This window comes from Python bivittatus, unplaced genomic scaffold (assembly GCF_059951505.1).
Source record: "Python bivittatus isolate LINGU-HERP-01145 unplaced genomic scaffold, Pbiv_v1 ctg000220_np1212, whole genome shotgun sequence".
NCBI classification, from domain to species: domain Eukaryota; kingdom Metazoa; phylum Chordata; class Lepidosauria; order Squamata; family Pythonidae; genus Python; species Python bivittatus.
This window is the reverse complement of record NW_028277048.1, coordinates 21,285,995-21,306,176: the sequence shown is the minus strand read 5'-3', so window position 1 is coordinate 21,306,176 and position 20,182 is coordinate 21,285,995. Positions and strand designations below refer to the sequence as shown.

Genomic DNA, 20,182 nt, shown 5'->3' with positions numbered 1-20,182 from the left:
TCAATTTATATAGCAATGTGTAATTATCACTTTAGTGAACCAACCCTTTCCTTGTTTTCTTAGCGATAGCTTACAGCGTTATCTTCTGAATCTTAGGAGTTAATTTATTGTCAGCCTTCTCTCCAATTCAGCCTTAAACAACTATCTTGGCCGTGACATCTGAGGAGTTCAAAGGCCTCAATTTTTTTTTTTTTAAAGTGGATGATAAATGTGACACCATGTCCATTCTTCTTAACCTGGTGTATGTGAATGGAAAACTGAAATAATCACAAGACAACACCATTTAGGAGAAAAGAAGATAGCTCCAACTTTACTTTTATGACTTTCACTCCCCCCCCCCCGATAAAAATTGGTGAGGGTAGGAAAGTGCAGCACATTTCTACATCAAAGCCAGAGCATGTGGTGACTTTCTGGACACTTCTGACCAAGGTTACTCTGTTGCCAGTGAAACAGACAGCAAAGTTCTTCCTTGGTCTGAATGGGGACAAGAACAGAATTAAGGCTATTTATAGGAAGTAGGGAGGAGCTCATGAATTTGTAGACTTGTATCATCACTGCTGGATGTTGCAGCCGTTTGGGCTGCTGGGGAAAAACCACCCTCTTCCTCCAAGCCCATACTTCCTTCTCTGTTGCAAGGAAAGGAAAGGACTCTTCTTTTATTCAGGCAGTGGTGACTTTTTCTTTGCTGAATTTAATTTTTGATGCTTCTCCTGGTTGTGCTTGTTGTCACACTGTATGTTGATTTCAGGCTGCCTGAGCCAGCCCCAGAGGAAAAACCGAGGGCTCCGCTGCCCATTCCACTTCCCAGGGTAAATCCTCCGCCGTAGCCAAGACCACCTCCACTGCCGTATGCACTGCCACCACTGGTGTTGACCACAGCTGCAGTACACACACACACAAAAAAACCCCAAACATGTCATGTTTAGCAGCAACAGTGGGAAAGCTTGGAGCGTTCTAGCTAATGCTCTGCCAATGACAACAAGGGACTGGTTCTTGAAGTGAGTGGATTTATTAACTATGGCTCAGCAGAAGCCACTTAATGTTTAGTTTTATACTGTATGTATGAGAGGGGACTCACTTCAGCCAAAAGGTTTACTCTTGCTCTCCCATTCAGTTGGCTTCCCTTGTCCTCAGAGACTTCAGTACGGCATAGAACCGGCTGACTAGCAACATGGCAGTGTGGTGAAACAACACTGATTCTGGGATCCCTGATTGACCATCCTGTCTCTTTTGACTGAGACAGGACAAGGCAGCCAAAGAAACCCCTTTTTACTGGAGCTGGTCATGCACCGTTGGGTTAAAAACTACAAATCATCTAATAGATACTCCCCTCAGGTTATAAAGATGGCTGTCTCATTCCTGAATTTCACTATTCCATGTCCTCTGTTCTGGAATGAGAGGAAGCAGTTCTTGACTTTCTTCTGTGTTTAAATCTACTGTTTAAGTAATTTAGGACTGCTACCGTATCCCATCCCCAGCTCTCTCTTCTCAAGGCTAAGCATGCTTGGTTCCTTCAATCTTTCTCCATACTCCAGCCTAGTTTTTAGTCACCTGATTGTCTCCATTGCCCTTTGCTAAATCCTTGTTAAAATGTGGTGCCCAGAACTGTATTCAAGGGTGATCTGACCAATGCAGAATAGAGTGGAACTACTGCTTTCCATGGTTTGGAAATTATACTTCTGTTCACACAACCAAAAACCACAACTGGCTTCTTTGCAGCCCCATTACACTGCTGTCTCAGATTCCATTTCTGATCAATTACTATTCTAAAATCTATTTTGCAAGAATTATTCTCAAGCCAGGTTTTTCTCATCTTATACCTGGGCATTTGAATTTTGTTTCCAAAGTGAAGAAACATGCACTTGGCTCTGTTAAAGTTCACTCTCTTGCTTCGAGACCATTTCTTCAATCTATCAAGACGATCTTTAGACTGGCGTTCAATGCCCAATGTGAATCAACTGAGAATTAAGCAATGAATCATATTCTTGTTTTGTGTATGCAGCTACTGCTATGAATCCAGGACATTTTGGTTAGTAGGACAGGATAAAACTTACAGAAATAAATATTCTTCAATCCAGAAATCTACTCTTCACAAGAGGGCATTTGTTATGAATGGCAAAATTCAGGCTCTGAATCCCTGACTAAAGGAGAATGCCTTCTATGAAAAAGGACCCCATATTGCATGTTATCCCTTATTTCTGTACCCTCAATACATAAGCAACTGTCAAAAGCCATAGTTTGTTCTTTCCATCCATGTCCTAAAGCAAAGGAACACAAAGTTGAGTATGGCCCTGAGAAATTGCTCCAAGTTATCAAATTGTGATATTTAATATGAGAGAAGGGGACAATTATTAAATGCATGCCTATTATTTCTATTTTTATCTTAAATCTAAATGTTTTCCCTAGCCATGTCCCCTTCTATTTGGAATGCAACCATTAGTACAGGTAATCCTTGTTTAGCGACTGCAATTGGGACTAGCAACTTGGTCATTAAGCAAAGCAGTCACTAAATGAAAATCACATGACTGCAACTGTGCTTAACAATTTTCCTTCAGTTTTCCTTTGCTTCTTCCTACTTCTTTCAGCTGAACTGGGGTTCTTTCTCTTTCTCTTTGAGGACAACTTGGTATGGGATAAATAAGCAAGTGAAAATAAGTGCAAAGAAAAGGTTGGAAATCTGAGGACTGGTCACTAAGTTGTTTTTTAGCACAGATGTAACTTTGAATGGTCACTAAACAAGGCAGTCGCTAAGCAAGGACTACCTGTATACCACTCCAAGCCCAGGGGGAACTTTCATCTTGGAGAAAATTATAAACTGCTGCCCTAATGGATGATTTCCATGTTCTGTGGTCCCTGAGATTTAATATATACTGAGAAGAAGTCAAGAAATAAAAAGTAAACTTACTCATGCTCACAGAACCAGCTCCTTCTCCAGACAACCTGTTGTGTGAGAAATAAGCACACAAGCAAACTTTTTAAAAAGAAGAAGAGTTAATTTTTCTAACTGTGCCTGGAAGTTTTTAGTCTTTGAAGCTACACCTCAAAGAAAATATTGTTAATATAAAATATTCAGAGGAGACAGCTAACTGACTCTTGCCAGTTTTAATCAATGTGTAAGTTCTGGCCTTAATGATTCAGAAGATGATTCTCCCCCACCCAGTCCTTTCTGGTTGTTAACTGGCAACAATATAAACTTCAAGGGCAAAGCACAGGCCTCCTTCATGATTCACTTAATCTCAACCATTTCACCATAGAAGTTTCCATTAATGAATGGTTATATTGGCTTAAATATACATACGGATTTTAAAAAACAACAACAGAAGAAGAAGTAAAAATAAATAAATGCCTTCTTGGCTTTAGATGTTTGTTTTATAGCAGACTTCTTATTAGAAGAGGTAATCCTCTTCTAATCTTAGAAGAGAAATCTTATCGTTATAAGAAAGGACAAACACTTCCATATGCAAAGATCTTAAGTACTTATTTCATATATAATATGGATGAGACATAAACAGTTGATGGGTTTAAAAAGAAAAACTAAGCCAATGCGGCTTGACTGGACACTGCAGCCCTAGTAAAGAAGCCGCGATGATCAGAGTATTACTTCCAGCCACATACCTGCTCTCTTCTCCTTCCAGCAGCTTTCTGTAAGTGGCAATCTCAATATCCAGAGCCAGCTTGACGTTCATCAACTCCTGATATTCACGCAGCTGGCGGGCCATGTCTTGCTTAGCTTTGTTGAGGGCCAGCTCCAGCTCCTCCAGTTTCGCCTTGGCGTCTTTGACAGCCAGCTGGCCACGTTCCTCGGCTTCAGTAATGGCAGCTTCAAGCTTGGCACGCTGGAGAGACAGACCAAGAGGACAGAATTAATCAGAAGTTCTGTCTTTTCATTTCATCCACCACAGAGGGGGAGAGAGGGGAAAGTGCTTCAAACCCGTAGCAAAAATGCGTATGTCACGGCAAAATCCATTCTTCCTTTAATATTACTTTCTATAAATGCTACTTTTTTAATGGGGAAATATTCAGACCCCAATCCCCAACTGGCACCAGGGAATTAAAAAAAAATAATAATCTAAGGTTAGGCCAGGCTTCAGCTGCCAAGGCAGGACTGGAACCTGTTAGGTCAGTTTACAAGAATCCAAGAACTTCCGGTGCGTAATTTTTATTGTAGAAAAGTTATTAGCCTTAAAGAAAGCCTTCCAGCAAGTAGAGTGTTTCAAGCCTTCTTTATAGATGCAATATTCAACCCTGTTTGCATTTTTTTCTTTTGCTCATCCTACATAAGGGGCTATTTGGCCCTCACTGTTTTCATCTACCTCTTATTTAGAAAACAGTTGTCCTTTCTCCCACTGTGGAGGAATTAACTCTCACAGATTGGATCACATCACAACAATGAGCATCCTGTGTCAAATAGCTCTGGTGAATAAAAGACAGAGAACTCTGTATCCATTATTTTTATATATCTCTTCTTGCTGTATCTGCCATTGCACTCTTCAATATAGCAGTAGAGCACCTAAAAATAGCTAATCAAAATAACCTGGGAACCCAGAATGGTGTGATAGTACACGAAGGCCACCGAATGGGCTGTCCTTCTTCATATTATTGGTGGGGAATCTCACTTCTCAGTGTTCTCCCACATGAAAATAAAACCTTTCCTGCAAAGAGAGGGGAAAAACAGTTGGGAAGCAAAGGGAGCTCCAATCCATTCTATCACCTAATTTTTCTGCTGGTGCAGATCACGTTCATCCTATAGAACAGCAAGGCATTAACTTCTCTTTAGAAGTCAATGCAGTCACTGAACTGATATTGTACTGTGATGCGCTGTCCTCTAGGCCAAAGTCCAGCAGATAGTGCTGTGTCTTTAAGAAAAAAGAGAGAGGGAGGGAAGGGGAAGGGGAAGGGGAAGGGGAGGAGACCATGGGTCAGCAGCACAATGCCTGTTGTATACTGAAAGTAGTTCAACCCTGGCCCTGCCAAGGACAAAGAGCGCAGGTTGGAGCACCGGGGAAACTGTCTATTGTAAGATCCAGAAAACCCCTGGCAGGGCAAAATAGATTACACTAAATGGGTCAAAAATCTGACTCTGTAAAACAGGGCTGAGGAACCTGTGCTAGCAGTTATAATTCAATCATCTAGAACTCTCTGGAGGAGAAGCAAGAGATCCATCCTTTATTTAACTAAATGCACAAACATCACCAGGGGCATACTTGTGGTTTGATATATTAGAGGAGAAGGGTGCACGGCTAAATGGCGAAGCAACTGTCTCTGTCTCTCCTCCCCCTCCCTCCCCAAGCAGGCCGATTCCTAGTACCTTTAATCAATAAGTCAAGAAATACTTTGGCTTGGCAATCCTGGGAACTATTATTAGAGTCAACAACAGTAACCTAGATTAGGAGTTCAAGAGGTGTGACCCACCAGCATTAAAATCAATATGAGAACCAATATCAATCAAGTGTGTGTGTGTATGTGTCAAATGCAACTCACAAGGGAGCATGTTGCATAGCCTGAGAGCAGCATACAGGGAGGCCCTCTCCTCCATGCCAGAAAAATGGGCCTCTGGTAGCAGGAGCGCTTCCAAAAAGACTTCTGCAAATCTTAACGATCAGCAGTTTATCATCATCTACCCTGGCATTGATGGATGAAGGATAAAGGCAGGGAAGGCACGTTATGGGCTCCATTGGCCAGGGACTTGCATTTGGTGGGTCCCAGGGGGTGGGCCTTCTCTGCCGTGCCTCCCTCCTTGTGGAACATTCTCCCCCCTGAAGTGAGGCTCGCCTCTTCCCTGCTATCCTTTAGGAAGTCCCTCAAGACCTGGTTGTGTCATCAGGCCTGGGGGTCTTTGGGAACTGGAGACATTCTTAGATGGCTTCCCTGAAACTGATATTCTGCTCTCTCTGTGGGGTTTGCATATTTTAACATTTTAAAATCTTTGATAATGCTTTCATTTTAATAATCACTTTTTATCTTTTTATAACGATTGTTTTTATCCATTTGTTCTTTTATTTACTTGTTGTACCCCGCCCAGAGTCACTTTGTGTGAGATGGGCGGCTATATAAATGTGACAAATAAATAAATAAACGAAGTGCCTTCATGTGCAGCTGGGGTCAGTAAGCAGCAGATGCTGTGCATCCCAGGGAAAAAAAAAGGGCGGGGGAATCTTCTACTCACCTGCCCTTTGCCCGCCATCCATGCCACAACCATTTATTACAGAGAATTGCTGATATGAAATAAAATTACTAGCCATTTACACGAAATGTTTAGGATAAACGCATTTCTTGTGCTCCATTCGCGCTGTTGTAAGTTCCCCAGAAAAAAGGGTGTAATGCTAAGCATCTGGACTTCAGACCTCCCATTCATTATTTAGAGCCGAGTTTGCCTGGGTCACTGTGTTTGCATGGCTTCGCTTTGGATGTTTGCTGAAGCCTCCCTGCCCTAAAGCCAAACATATATTATGGGGAGTGATTCACAATGGCTTATCTCTCGCTTCATGCAAACAGTCTTGTTAATTTATCTTGAAATATCCAATCCTTCCAGGCAACCATAGCACAATTATATAAGTAGGTGTGGGGGTTTTTTTTGTTTTGTTTTTTGACATGCCATTCATTCATCAAACTGCCAAAGCTTTCCAAAAGACAAAAGATTAAAAAAAGGAGAAGTTTCTGGCTTGAAATGCCATGGACTCAACACGAGGTAGGTGTGGGCCAAAATGAAGGAGACAGACTTGGGGCCAAAGCTTCCCATTTTTTTACCTTTAAGCAGCTGCAAAGGGCTCCAATTTCTCCGTCCCCAGGATCCCTGCTTTTACCAAAAGAGCCTTGTCTCCAGCCAGGTGTGGAATACAATCTCAACCTGCTTTTGCCTGCAGTTCTTTACAGTAACAAGTTGTGGCTTTAAAAAGAAACCATAAACCCAACAGTATGGTTCCAGCGGTTGTCTACATTTTCCTGCAGGGATTTAAGTCGTAAGTGGGATGGTGAGTTGGGCTGCTGGGGCTGTGCACAGACATTCCATCACACTCTTATTCCTTGGTCCTTGGAGGTTTTGCAGTGAGAGAATTCGGTATTTCTTTCTCCTGCTCACCTGGTTTTTCACATTGTCAATCTCAGCTTGCAGTCTCTGTATTGTGCGGTTAATCTCTGCAATCTCATTCTTTGTGCTCCGCAGGTCATCTCCATGCTTTCCAGCAGTGACTTGCAAGGCCTCAAACTAAAATTAACAGAAGACGCAGAAGATATGCTGTTGAAAACTTGAAGGAAAGTTGCTAGTCTTCCCCTCCCCATTCTAGGCTCCTGTCTAGGCTAGGTCCTCCCCTACACACACACGCACACTTGACTACTCATATATTGACCATCCTGATACAGCATCTGGCTTCAAATTGTTTTTTTTCTTTCTGTTTATATCACATCCTGGAACTCTGCATAACGTTCAACTTTTAGAATTGTTTTCTATCAAAAGGCAAAAGAAATATCTCCTTTGCTCCAAGTACCAAGTGATCCCTTGCTGGGGCTAGAAGGACAAGTATAAAATGCCTGCGGGTGAATGGGGTATGTATGTGTGAATTGGGGGGAAGGGGTCCTGAGTGAGCCAAAGTAGGATAAATGACTACAAGGACAGTTTACGGAAAGGTAAGATAAATTCAAAAGGGATAGGACACATTCTGCATCACATATCTCCACTGTTACATATACATTTGTCTGATTGCTTATTTGGGAAACCTCCTGAACATTTCATCCAACAGGCATTGCAAAATGAACAGTGCTAAAGGAGGGGAAAGCTAACTGATGGTGAGATTATTATGGCTTCTGCTAGATCAAAGATGCTGGAGCTAGAAGCTTCCAAATAGGTTATGAAGACAATAAAAAGTATCCATATTAATCATAAATTAGAAGTTCATTTGCAACAGTTATCCAACAAAGCCAGTACCTAGGAGTGACTTTATTAAAAACCTGCAATGTACTTTAAAACTATAAGAGGACACACTAAGCCATTATAAATAATCTAGTGGATATCACCCAGTAGCTCCCTTGTAAACTCATCTTTTCCACTATTGCTCACCTTGCTTTGGTACCAGTTTTCTGCCTCCATCCTGCTCTTGTTAGCAATCTCCTCATACTGAGCTCTGACCTCAGCAATGATGCCGTCCAGATCCAGGTTCCGATTGTTGTCCATTTGAAGGACAACAGAAGTATCGGAGATCTGGGTTTGCAATTCAGACAGTTCCTGACAGAAAAAAAACACATTAGTTGTTTGCTGCCCTTCCTGTTTTGTTCAGGCCAGAAGCAATTATGGTATATAGCAATAAAATAGTCGGAGGCTAAAGAGAGGAATCAGATAGTCTTTGCTCTTGAAACCAAATTTCCTGCTACAATTAAATGTTCGATAAGAGTGACAACTAATATGAGTAATTTTTCCTACAGAAGACACATAGTTTTTTCTGCATGTGTTCTATTAAACACAGAAAATAATGAGGACAAATACCCCAATTAAGACCTGGCATTAGCACCAGTGAACAATTGGCACAGACTTTCTCCTGTTCATGCAAGTTGACCAGCTCAGTTTTCTTTAACAGTGAGAAAAGAAACTTCCAATGAAAATTTCAGCAAATAAATCCACCTACCCACACAGCAATTATATGGAATCTGAATGATTGGGGATTAGTATTAGCGATTACATATTTTTGGCAACACTTAACAATGGAGAAGATAATACCCCTAAAGGCCTGAATATAATGGAGAACCATAATTTGTTTTCTTTAATCACAGTTAAGCATTACATCTGTATATTTAAATTACTGCTAGAAGAAAATGACCTCCCCTAGCTTGCCTTGACTAAATTCATGAGAGAATTTAATTTCCCGCTGTTTCATGTTTCCTCTTCAGATGCCTGGGAAACTGACTTGGCAGGGTGAGCAATCAGTTGCTGAAGCTGAATACTGTCATTGCAAAATGTTTGTCTTCGCTATTTGCTAAGTTATATATTTTCTTTAAATGAATAATCTTTGTCTCTGTTAGTTCTTCCCCTCCCTTCATAGAACTACTCCTTTACTCAGTCTCTGCTCCCATGCCAACCTTTTTCCCCCTTCTCATTTGTATTCCTTATTTTGTTAAGGGCTGATTTCTGTAGTTTCTGCAGGTATGTATTTAAGAACGACAAGCTAACAGGTCATATATAAATATTTAAGTAAATTCTTTACAAAAGTCACCTAATTTGTCTTCTGTAAGGAGATCAGTGCATGAGCTAACGAAAGCAATAGCACAAAACATTCTTTCTTGGCCTTGCATCTTCCAGATATGCATCTTGTGGACTGGGAGTTATAAGACAGCACACCTGGAGGGCACCAGGTTGTGGGAAGCTACAGTACATAGAGATTACTTACTGCTTCATAGAGTGCTCTCAGGAAATTTATTTCATCCGTCAGCCCGTCCACCTTGGCTTCCAGCTCCACCTTATTCATGTAGGAAGCATCAACATCCTAAAAGAAACCATTAGAAGAAAAGCAATCATTCTGAGAAATGGAGAATAAGGAAAGGACAAGATTGCTACCATGGACAAGAAATAGAATCTCATCTCTATGTTGCTAGTCTTCATCATCTTTGTTCCCCACCCCCACCCCCAATGAAATTGTCTGAGCGATTTAGCATGAATCTACATGTGACACTGACTGTGTGGCAGGCTACTATGGCTTTTTAAACATTATTATTCAAAGGCACAATTATAATAGATAATAATAAAGGCACTGCATGCAGGAAGGAAAAGTGTATCCCTTCTTTTTCTAGTTTCAGTTGAAATGACAACTAAATCTTTTCTTTACATGGCACTAGCATTTTCCTCAAGCTCTGAGATAAGTTTCCTTTTCTTGTAATTAACTATTTAAGGGGAGGAAGGTAGCTGCAAGTATCCCATTTCAGATAATATGTAGTCTGTCCCTAAATATCTTCCCCACATTGATGACTCACTTGCCCTTATATAGGTCACCTATCCTTGCTCTGTATCCTTTATCCTTCTGCTCTTCCGTCTGATCTGTTTGATTTGTATACACAGAAGAAAAACACCTGTCTGCATAATAGAAACCTTGCTCTGAGTGCTGCAAACACATAATAAGGACATAGGTGTTACGTTTGCTACTCCCCAATGTAATTCTTGCATTAAGACTATCCAACAGCTTTTTGAATGAATGAATGAATGAATGAATGAATGAATGAATGAATGAATGAACAAATCTGATTTGCAAAAAGTATCCTTCTGAGGAATTTGGTGGTTGCAGCAATGTGTTTAGTAACTTTAAAATGTAATCTTCTCATCTTCCTCTCATCCTCATCCTTCCTAAAAAGTTGGGTTAATGTTTGCCAGAATCTTCCTTTCAGAATCTTTATTGAATTCAGTTCCAATTCAGTTCAAAGCCTACATATGGAACATGCCACTTTATAGTGGAGACGACAGGTTGTACCATTTAATATTTCCCATGGGAAAATAATCTAGCATAACAAAAGAAGGTCTATAAGTAGGTCTATAATTCTTTCCCGTAACAGCTTATTTTTTATATGTTCAAAGGTCTCTTTTCTTTTTGAAAATAAATCGGTGGCCCCTCCCCATCGGCAATTTGTGGTGGTGCAGTCCATAATTTTTTTGGTGTATAGACCAGATCAGATGCCACCAAAAGTTTCTGTTTCCACAATTAATCTTAAATGTGAATACATTTGGCATTTGGACATCATTGCTAAAATAAAATTTTACATCCCAATATAGTGCTAATGAATTTAATATATAGTCTTAACCTTCTACTCTGATCTGTTCCAATTGTTCTAAAGATACTGTTCCCAGGGTTATCCAGCATGTAATGCTGCAGAAATCTTGTCACACCAGAAACCCTGCCATCTATAGCAAAACACACATATTTAGGTAAATAGACTCTTACTTTCTTGAGCACAACAAAATCATTCTCCGCAGTGGTGCGTTTGTTGATTTCATCTTCATACCTATGGGGAATGTGGAAGAGACAGATGGTCTAAATAGGCTCAGGAGTTAATCATTACAGAAAGTGAAAATCTTTCTGACCCTAGGGATACCAGCAGCAATAATGGGATTTCCCCCCTTTCAAAACTAATCAAGTTTCCTCCTCCTCCCCTAATTTTTAGAAAATGAACTGTACCTTTTAACAGGGTTCTTCATACTAGACATTCAAGGTTTGGGAAGTCATAATTAAATTTTGGCTATGGATATTCAAATCTAGGAAGCTAAGCCTAGATATAAGTCTTATTGTGTCCAAGGGGATTTATTCCCAACTATACATGATTACCAGAAAGCAAGTTACTTTATATACCCAAGCAGGTCTTTGAGTTATCCAGCCCAGCCTAATCAGCACTGACGGGCAGGGTCTGTCTGGGTCTCAGGCTGTAGGCAGCCATCCCTTAGACTGACCCTGGGACTATCAGCGTGCACACTCCCATCTTTCCCTATAGAACTGCACTGCCAATGAAATAAAGATATTCTGATATACTGTTTTCAGTTCCAATAGTTCATAATCTAGTGGATGTTGTCTACTAAGGCGATTAAAGCTGCTGTCTGGCCTGCTGAATTTCTGCCTGCTTGTGCATTTTAAGTAACCTTATCAAACAGGAATACAATAAATACTTGGAGTTTTCATTCTCAGGTGAATGACTAAATTACAGTATCTAGTTTCTGAAAACTATGGGTGAATTTGGAAGAGAGAATACGGTGCTCTTGCAAAGAAGGTTGAGACACAGCAAGCCAGTCAACCTTTGGACTGGAGAAAGAACGCTGATCAATAGCCTTGAAAATTCTGCCTTTATGAAAATTAGATTCACTACTCTGTTGAGCTGGGGTTAAAAGAAATGGCAGAAATCAAGCTGTGGTTGGCAACAACTTTGATTCCTTATCCAACGGTTTTCAAACCAACAAAAAAATAAACATGGGGAGAGTACCTACTCAAAACACAAAAATGGGCCCAGGTCAATTCTTAAGACTGGCCGGCTACCCTCCATTGGGAGATCTAGAGCTGACCTCGACCTACAACAGCCAAGAGTGTAATCATGCTTCGAAGAAATTAAAGAGTGTTCCTTTTTGTCATGGTTATGACACTTAAACTTGTTGGGCAACAGTCCTGAAGACAGGCAGAGACCTCCATTTCAATATTTACCAATACCACAACAAATCACAAGCCAAAATTATAGAATCGTCTTTCCCTTCTCACTTCAGTATTGCCAAATTACATTTGCTGAGCTGTTTTCACTTTTGTCTCTGCCTGTCAAATGCCCTTTAAACAAAGACGTTGGCCAGTTTTAAAAAATAATAATTGGGAGGTTATGGGCACCTGAAGGCAATGCAACTGAGGGCAACCTTTCTATAATTTTATTTTAATGAATTTTGCCTTATTTCAGCCCCAAAAGTTCCAGTATTTTTGCTTCTGGTTTTGACCGTAGCAGCTACAGTTGCTGAGGGCCAATTTAAATGTGAAGATTGCACAAAAGAAACATCATGAAAGTTCAGCATCTAATTGCAGCTCACAAGAGGATTTTAGCCAATCTCTCTCTCTCTCTCTCCCTCAGCTGGTCTACAGCACACAAGGGGTCACCTGTCCTTACTAGGCTGAGATAGATTGTATTTCGGTCTATTGTACTACTGTATATGCCTTTTTAAACTCTCTTTTTTGGAAATGTGCAAATCAAGCTTGATCAGGTGTGGTCATCATAGAGAAAGTCCCAGCTTCTGCAAATATAAAGTGCAGTAAACTGAAATAACTATTTCAACCCGAGCTGGGAAGTTTCCAAAGTCACAAAATGAGGTTGTGAGAAAAGTGGACTTTTGAGAACAAATGAGCTTTTTAAGGCGCACGCAGCGCAATCGGTGTCACGTGCAGAATGATCCCCCTTTTGTAAGGTGTGGGTGCCCCTCAAAAGGGGCAGTCACACAAAAATCCTAGTTCAGGCCTATCCTCGGGCTGCTCCTCCCCCTTTCTCCAGCCTTCCATATTAGGAAACGTTAATAGTTATTGACTTTTCTCCTCCACAGGGACACACCCTCAGCGGGTTCATCAGTTCTGTTTGCTCTCCCTTCTCGTTGGAGCTAGCCTGCCAACTTTTTATTTCTTAAACACTGCAGGTGTGGCTGGGTGGGAAAAACAGGCGAGGAGCCTGTTTCTCTTGGACGTGTCTGGGAAGCGAAGGGGCTTTTCACACAAATTCAGCGCCATTTGCTCCTTTGTCTCCATGAACGCTTTCTGAATAACAGCAGGTGTGCTTCTTGGTAAAATGCAGAGTTATCAGCAGATAAAGTATTTCCCTTCCTTCCCCCACCTCCCCTTTCAGCAGTCCTTTGCCAAGAGATGGGGGGAAAAATGACCTCTCCCTTGCTAGTGTGCTCTTTTTACTGACTGACTGCAGGAGAAGATAATCACAGTTGCAGCAGCTTTGTAGGAGGAGGGATTTATAAGGCTTCCGCTAAAAACGGCTCCTAATATGGAAGCGCTAAGCTATACTGTTAAATTACGTAGATTAGATAGCAGGTCTTAAGTTCAAGGTTTGCAGTATCATCATAATCATGCAATAGTTGAAATACGGGACGCCGTCTGGGAAAACCTCGCTCAAATTCCTCATTCAGCCGTACAATTTGTGAAGTCATTCATCGGTTGCCCTCAGTAAAACCTACCTCACAGGGATGTTGAGAAGATAAAACAAGGATTTGTGTTTGGGCTGCGCACCTTGCCCTGAATTCCTTAGAAAGGAATTTGACTTTCAAGATAACAACTATATACATTTTCTAAGCTAAGTAAAAGGCTCATAAACAACCAAGCCATCAAACATCATCGATTTTTAAGGAAGAGCATCCAAACTTCACAAAGTCATAAAACTCAATCCAATGATGTCTCTTCTGTAGCCCAAAGGAATCCATCCACCATCCTGAGATTTCCATTTAAGCCACGGGTCCCTCTCAACCTTGGCTGCAATTAAACTTTTCACAGCCAAATCACTTCCTCCACTACTATATGGGGCAGAGCTGGCCCATCATTCAAACTTTTGACCTTGTGAAAAAGTCAGAACAGTTTTTAAGGAATTCCTCCTCAGTTCCTACATATGTTCCTCAGGTGGCCATGAGATGAGGGGCAGGACTCCCCAAAACTGAGGGCAGAGTCTGCAAATAATATTTGCCTGACGAAGCCATAATTTACAGGTGCCGTTAATTTTAAGGAACCACCATACATAAAAAGGGTGGTGGTGGAATATTACAAATAAATTTTGCACATACAGCGTCACCTAAATTTCTGCTACTTAGGGTTAGATGAAGGTAAGGATGTCATCACACAATAGGATATTGTGCTGAGCCAAACTGTAGAATGCATCACCCCCTCAGAGAGCACAGTGGCTCTCTCCCCACCCCACCTCCATATTTATTCTCACTTTCATATTCTAAGTCTTGGTGGGTCTTTTCCAAAGCCTGTGTTAATGCCTTACTATCAGCACTTTCAGGGGGCAATTTTAATAAAACCCCAGTATTACAAAAGTTATGCCCATGTAGAACTGGCGAAGAGTCTATTGAATTGTTTCATACTGCGCATGTTACCCTGATTCAAGACAAAGGTTGGTTCTACCCTTAAACAAGCATTTTCCTAGCTCACATGACTTTTATGTAAATTATCTGCTAATATCACAGACCAGGTTGCAAAATGTTGCATGCTATATATAAAGGTGCAACTCAGCAGCATAATCACTGTGGAATATATGTATATTGATATAACTTGGATAGACGTGGATCAAATTAGATGGATATCTATCACTGTGATGGTTGCGTTATTTAATCCTGGTTTAAAACTGCATCAAGTTTGCAAACAATCAATAGGCCAATGCTGTGCTTTAATTTCCATACCGCTAGCGCTTTCTTATTCCAGGGCCACAGGGACAACAGCTCCAGGAAATTCACACCGTTCAATCAAGGATGCATGGTAGAAAGAGAGAGAAAGCATTCCCTCTGCCCATCATTTGGGCAGAGGAAACACATTGCTCAACCCCAACATTTCTGCACTTCCAGAAATTGTATACCTGAGGAATTTCCTTGCAGGTGAATCTTGTTAAGCCCTTCCGTCATCTGCACACCTGCTGGAAAGCCCCTTGTATGAGATGTGTGAAGACATCAGGCAGAACGGTTTTAATGCTGTCTTCTGTATGGTTCAAATGGGTGATTTTTCCCCCTCCACAAGTCAGCAAATGGTACCTTCCAAAGAGGGCTGGCCAAACTCAGCCAGTCTTAAGAGTTCATAATTAATAGGCCAGACAGGCCGGAGATCTTAATGTTGATGACAATGACAATGACAATGCTATGTTGGCATGTCATGCTCAACCACAACTAGCCTAGTACAGTTTAACCTAACTTGTTATATAACCCCAGTCCATGTGGTTAGGTTATGGTTCAGTGAACCCAGTAAATTGGGTCACTGGAGTAATCCACAGCCCAGTTAATCATGGTTAAGCATGTTATAGGAATACAGCCAAAGTCTGTCATATATAATGTCATACAGCTGTACTAGGATTTTACCACATGCTATTTCTAAATATCTTGAGCTTTTTTTAAAAAAACCTGTCTGACAATGGTTAACATTCTTATCCTTCTGTAATCTTTACAGCAGTATGCCACTCTCTCTGATATGTTGTACCATCCTCCTTCCAGTTTAACAGGCCAAGCTTTTCTAAGTTCTCTACGCTAATCCTTTTGATTTTTCATCCTTTCACCATTGCAGGAAAAATCCATCCTTCCTTACTGCAGGGATCATAGTAATGAAACTTGCCAATTGTTTGGGCCTGAGCACCCATAATTCAATAAGCAGAAACGCTTCACCTCAGGAAAGTTTCTCTAGAGTGAAACTCTTTAGACATGCTAAAACTACAACAACTTGAATCTTGCCTGGGAAAGTTGGCCTAACATTCTCAAAAACTGCATTTATTGGAGGGTTTTTTTAGTATCAGAGCACCTATGTTTGGATCCTAGGCATTATATGATTGACCAATGACTGCCCTTCCTCTGCTATTTATTTCCAGCTATTGATTTATATATTTCCAGCTATTGATTATCGATGAAAGCAGCCCACAAATGCATATCATTCAGTATCTTTAGTTTAGGTAATTGTCCATTGCTTATATTCTTGGTTCTTGCGACTACTGCATTTCGAATGCTTCTGAATCTGATGGTACTATAATATTTCTCTTCTATCAGCAGACTCTAATTACCTTCCTTATGGTCTCTCACCAATATTGAATCAACAGAGCCCCACCCAACCAAACTGCTTTAATGAATAACAGAGATGTGCTGGGCTTGTGCATGTTGCTTCCAAGTAATTTTTGAATCATGCGCAGCTTTAATAGCTAGTTTAGAAGCCATTGTTGCTTTGATGTGGATAAAAATAGTGTATGGGCAAAGCAATTACAAACATGGCCGTTGAGATCACAATGGCACTTTTTTCCAGCCATTGTACAAAAATGAATAGAATTGCTTACCCGTCTGTAGCTGCTTCATATATTATATTTTGCACAGAAGATTGGACAACTCACAAGAGAAAGATGTTTTCTGTGAACAATAGCCCAACCTTGTTTCTTTTAATGATTAAAAAGCCATCTTCTCAGTTTAAGGCTATTCTGTTTACAAGGAAATAGCAATATAATATGAGTAATTCAAACACCACTTTCTCATCATTCCCTGAACAATATTAATGCCCCTTTGATACAAATTTAGAAGGATGAAGAATATGCCACTGAGCCTAAACTTCAACTGGGCATAGATTTCTTTAAATATCAAGTAAACTATATTGTCAAAGAATCCTGGGAAATTATCCTTTGGTGTGATAAAGATGCTTAAATAGCTTGGCAGGATGTAGTGAAAAATTGTGTCCACTAGATGTGTTGGGCTACAACTTTCAGACTTCCTAAATACCATGACATCTTGAGGGCACCAGGTTGGGGGAGGCTAGTCAAATCAAACTTGTTCTGGTTTAGATCCCACTCATACTTTATTTCTGTACCTCTGACTATTTCTTCCTTTAGCATGTATTCAAGCTTGAGTCTTCCAGATGTGTTCTAATTACATCTCCCAGATTCTGGCTAGAAATTCTGGGAGTTGTCATCTGAAAGTATCTGAAGAACACTAGATTAGGGAAGGCAGATTGGCTGTTTACCTTAAGTTGAAGGTAAGTCCATATAAACACTTTCCCGCATTCCATGATCTTGCTTTACCCCATGAAAGGAAAGGAAAGATAGGGAGCAGGCCAAGGACAATACTGGGCAATGCTTGGTAACATTGTGCTGATGTTAGGTACACTTACGCCTGCATTCTCCATGCTATGTACATGGACAAGCAGGGGACCAAGAACAGAATTTTTCTGACACATCCTAGGTACTATCTCGGACGCATTAAGTGCAACAGTTTCCTGGATTCTGCACTGGACAGAGGGTTGGGTTAAATAATCAAGGTCTCTTCCAGCCCTTATACTCTATGATTCCAGAGAAGCCCATATGGATCCCTGTTAACTTTCCAAGGAAAAGTATCCTAAAATTAAGCCTGTTTACTTGTATTACTGTTATTTTGTCTTTATCTTCCAGATCCTCCATGTCATTCTTTCCTTAACCTTTTGCACACTTCCCCTATATGACAGAAGATGTCTGCAGCAACGCAAATAGTAGAACTACCAGATTTAGGTTGCAAAAATGCAGATCACCATGAATTAATAGTAAAGTAGTAGAATTTTCTGTATCTCAAACACCATGAGAATAATCTGAGCTGAATTCCTGCATGCGCTTTGCTTGAAATAAACTCTACTAACCTCTGTAGGTCTTATTTCATGCCAATAAGTTCAGATTGCTTATTTGCAGTTCAATGCACACTTGTCTGAGAATGAATCTCAATGAAGTCAATTGAAATTCTGAATGAAATTCTGGGGGGAAAAAACCCATATATTTTTAGACCTGAATTGTCCTCTAGATACTATTCCCCTAAGGAAAAACCTGAGATGCTTTGCAAAGAGGCACCTGAAGCCTCCCAGACTTCACAAAAACCGTTATGAATACATTACTTGTTCTTAAAATCTTCAACAAGATCCTGCATGTTCTTCAGTTCTCCTTCCAGGCGTCCCTTGTCATTCTGCAAGCCCTCTAGCTGTCTCCGCAGGTTGTTGATGTACATCTCAAAGATAGGTACAATGTTGCTCCGGGTGGTCTTTTGCTGCTGTAAAAGGCTCCACTTGGTCTCCAGCATTTTATTTTGCTGCTCGAGGAACCGGACCTGAGAAACACCCACGAGCACATTTTAAAAAATGGCTGCTATTCCCAGCACAACTGGAAATGCCACGAAATCAGAAGAAAATTATAAGCCTGCATTGCCCTCAGCTCTCAGATATGGAGGAGATGGTAAGAGAATGAATTATCTGGCAATATTAAATAGCGAGGGAGGGACGAAGGGAGATTTGCTGCAAAGAAAGAAAAACTCGGATGGATAAACCACTGTTAAAAGCCAGCCTTTCAGCCATCAGCCAGCTAAAACGCACACTTGAATTTAGTTGCACGTTTTGCAAACTATTTGAACTTCTGGTATTTATTTAGCTTTTGTTTGGCCCATAGTTTAAGACTTCAGGAATGTTTGCATTGCCTTTTGCTGCATGTTCGTTTCACCAGCTTAAGAAGTGGGGGAGGTTACAGGGGTTTCAGGCAAAGAAGCCTCCTGGCCAACTTTACAACTAAGCAGATATTATAAACTAAGCAGAGATTCATACATACACACACACAGAGTTCTCTAATGTCTAAATCAATAAACTACATTAATAAGGGCTATAACATTTCAGGAGACTTCTGAACTCTATATCCTCAGAGTTTTGGCTTGGGGCTAACTACCCCAACACTAATTAATAGAAAATAGTATATAGATGGCTTATAATGAACGCTTATGGGATATCTCTGACAATACGCTCCTAAGCATGCTTACTCAGAAGCAAATCCCATAGAATGCAGTACGGCTACTCCCCGGAACAAGCATATAAGTTGTAGCCTAGGAGACTTAAAAAGGTGAGTGAAGGGATAGATACAAGCATAAAATCATCTTGGGGTTGGGATCTGTCCTTTTTTCCTTTGTAAAGTGCTGCATTAACGCAAATAGATTGCAACAGCAGGTGTACAAATGTAAAAACAAGACACTTTGGCCACATAAGGAGCCAAACAAAAATATTACAGAACCTATCAAGTGTAATTACTAATTATTTCAGATGTGTGCACTCACAACTATAATATGTGTATGACCCCCTGAGTAATTTTGTACTGTTTGGGATCTCTCTTGTTTTTTCCCCCGGTGTATGGCATACCGACCCACATCTTGACAGCATGGGAGAACAAAGTGAGGCGTATCCATATTGTGAAGCTGTACAGTCTTTTACAAATCAGGTCAAAAGTCTGCCACGCTGCCATACCCAGCGTTAATCAAGGGATTATTAAGAAAAGCCATGTGGTAAATATAGTCACTGAACCTTCACAGTCTAAATCCAAGTTATCCGAATGAAAATCAAATATCTCCCTGAATGCAACTTAAGTAATCAGCCTGGAGGAATCACTAGCTTTTTAGAAAAAACAATGAAACATCATGGCTCTGTGAATACACTTGCAACCCACTAAGGCCTACAGAAATTTCTTGCTATCACAAAAGGCCCATATCTCACCTTGTCAATGAAGGATGCAAATTTGTTGTTGAGGACCTTGATCTGCTCCTTTTCCTCCTTGCGTACCTTCTGGATGGTGGGGTCAATTGCCAAGTTGAGTGGGGCCAAGAGGCTCGGATTAATAGTGACCTCTTGAATACCACCGCCATATCCCAGTGAAGGTGGGATGGGGCAGGACAGGGCAGTCCTCTTGCTGCTGGAGCCCAAGTTATACAGACTGGTGCTACCAAAGGCACCAGGCTTCCTAAAGCTGTCACCCGCTCTGATTCCACGCGATGAAGAAACAGAGCTGACCCGGACCTGGGTAATGCCAGAAGGGCTGGCGGCCGAACGAGAAGTGAAGCTCAGCTGTGACATGGTTACTCAAGCAGGGTTTTATGTCTGGCAACTATAGATGAGGAGGGGAAGAACAGCAAGGTAGACTCAGGGGAGTTAAAAGAGTCCCTCTGAACCTGCAGGCTGGCACTTCCTTTCCTTTTATCTTT

The 20,182-nt window shown here is 40.9% G+C and overlaps 1 protein-coding gene across 1 annotated transcript; it reads right to left on the bottom strand.

The window, feature by feature from the left end:
* Positions 1-282: 282 nt before the first annotated feature.
* On the bottom strand, positions 283-20,182 carry LOC103050098 (keratin, type II cytoskeletal cochleal-like). Its single transcript, XM_007442044.4, has 9 exons — positions 19,698-20,182; positions 18,069-18,277; positions 10,914-10,974; positions 9,375-9,470; positions 8,054-8,218; positions 7,079-7,204; positions 3,616-3,836; positions 2,906-2,940; positions 283-879 (listed from the first exon to the last, which is right to left on the bottom strand). The coding sequence occupies exons 1-9, from the start codon at positions 20,052-20,054 to the stop codon at positions 692-694; spliced, it is 1,458 nt and encodes a 485-aa protein (XP_007442106.1). The 5' UTR covers positions 20,055-20,182; the 3' UTR covers positions 283-691.

Coding starts and splice junctions, on each gene's coding strand:
- LOC103050098 (XM_007442044.4), bottom strand. CDS start 20,054: ATGTCACAGCTGAGCTTCACTTCTCGTTCGGCCGCCAGCCCTTCTGGC. Junction 18,278..19,697: donor TTGCATCCTTCATTGACAAG/GTGAGATATGGG, acceptor GGTGTTTCTCAG/GTCCGGTTCCTCGAGCAGCA. Junction 2,941..3,615: donor CTGGAAGGAGAAGAGAGCAG/GTATGTGGCTGG, acceptor CTCACACAACAG/GTTGTCTGGAGAAGGAGCTG.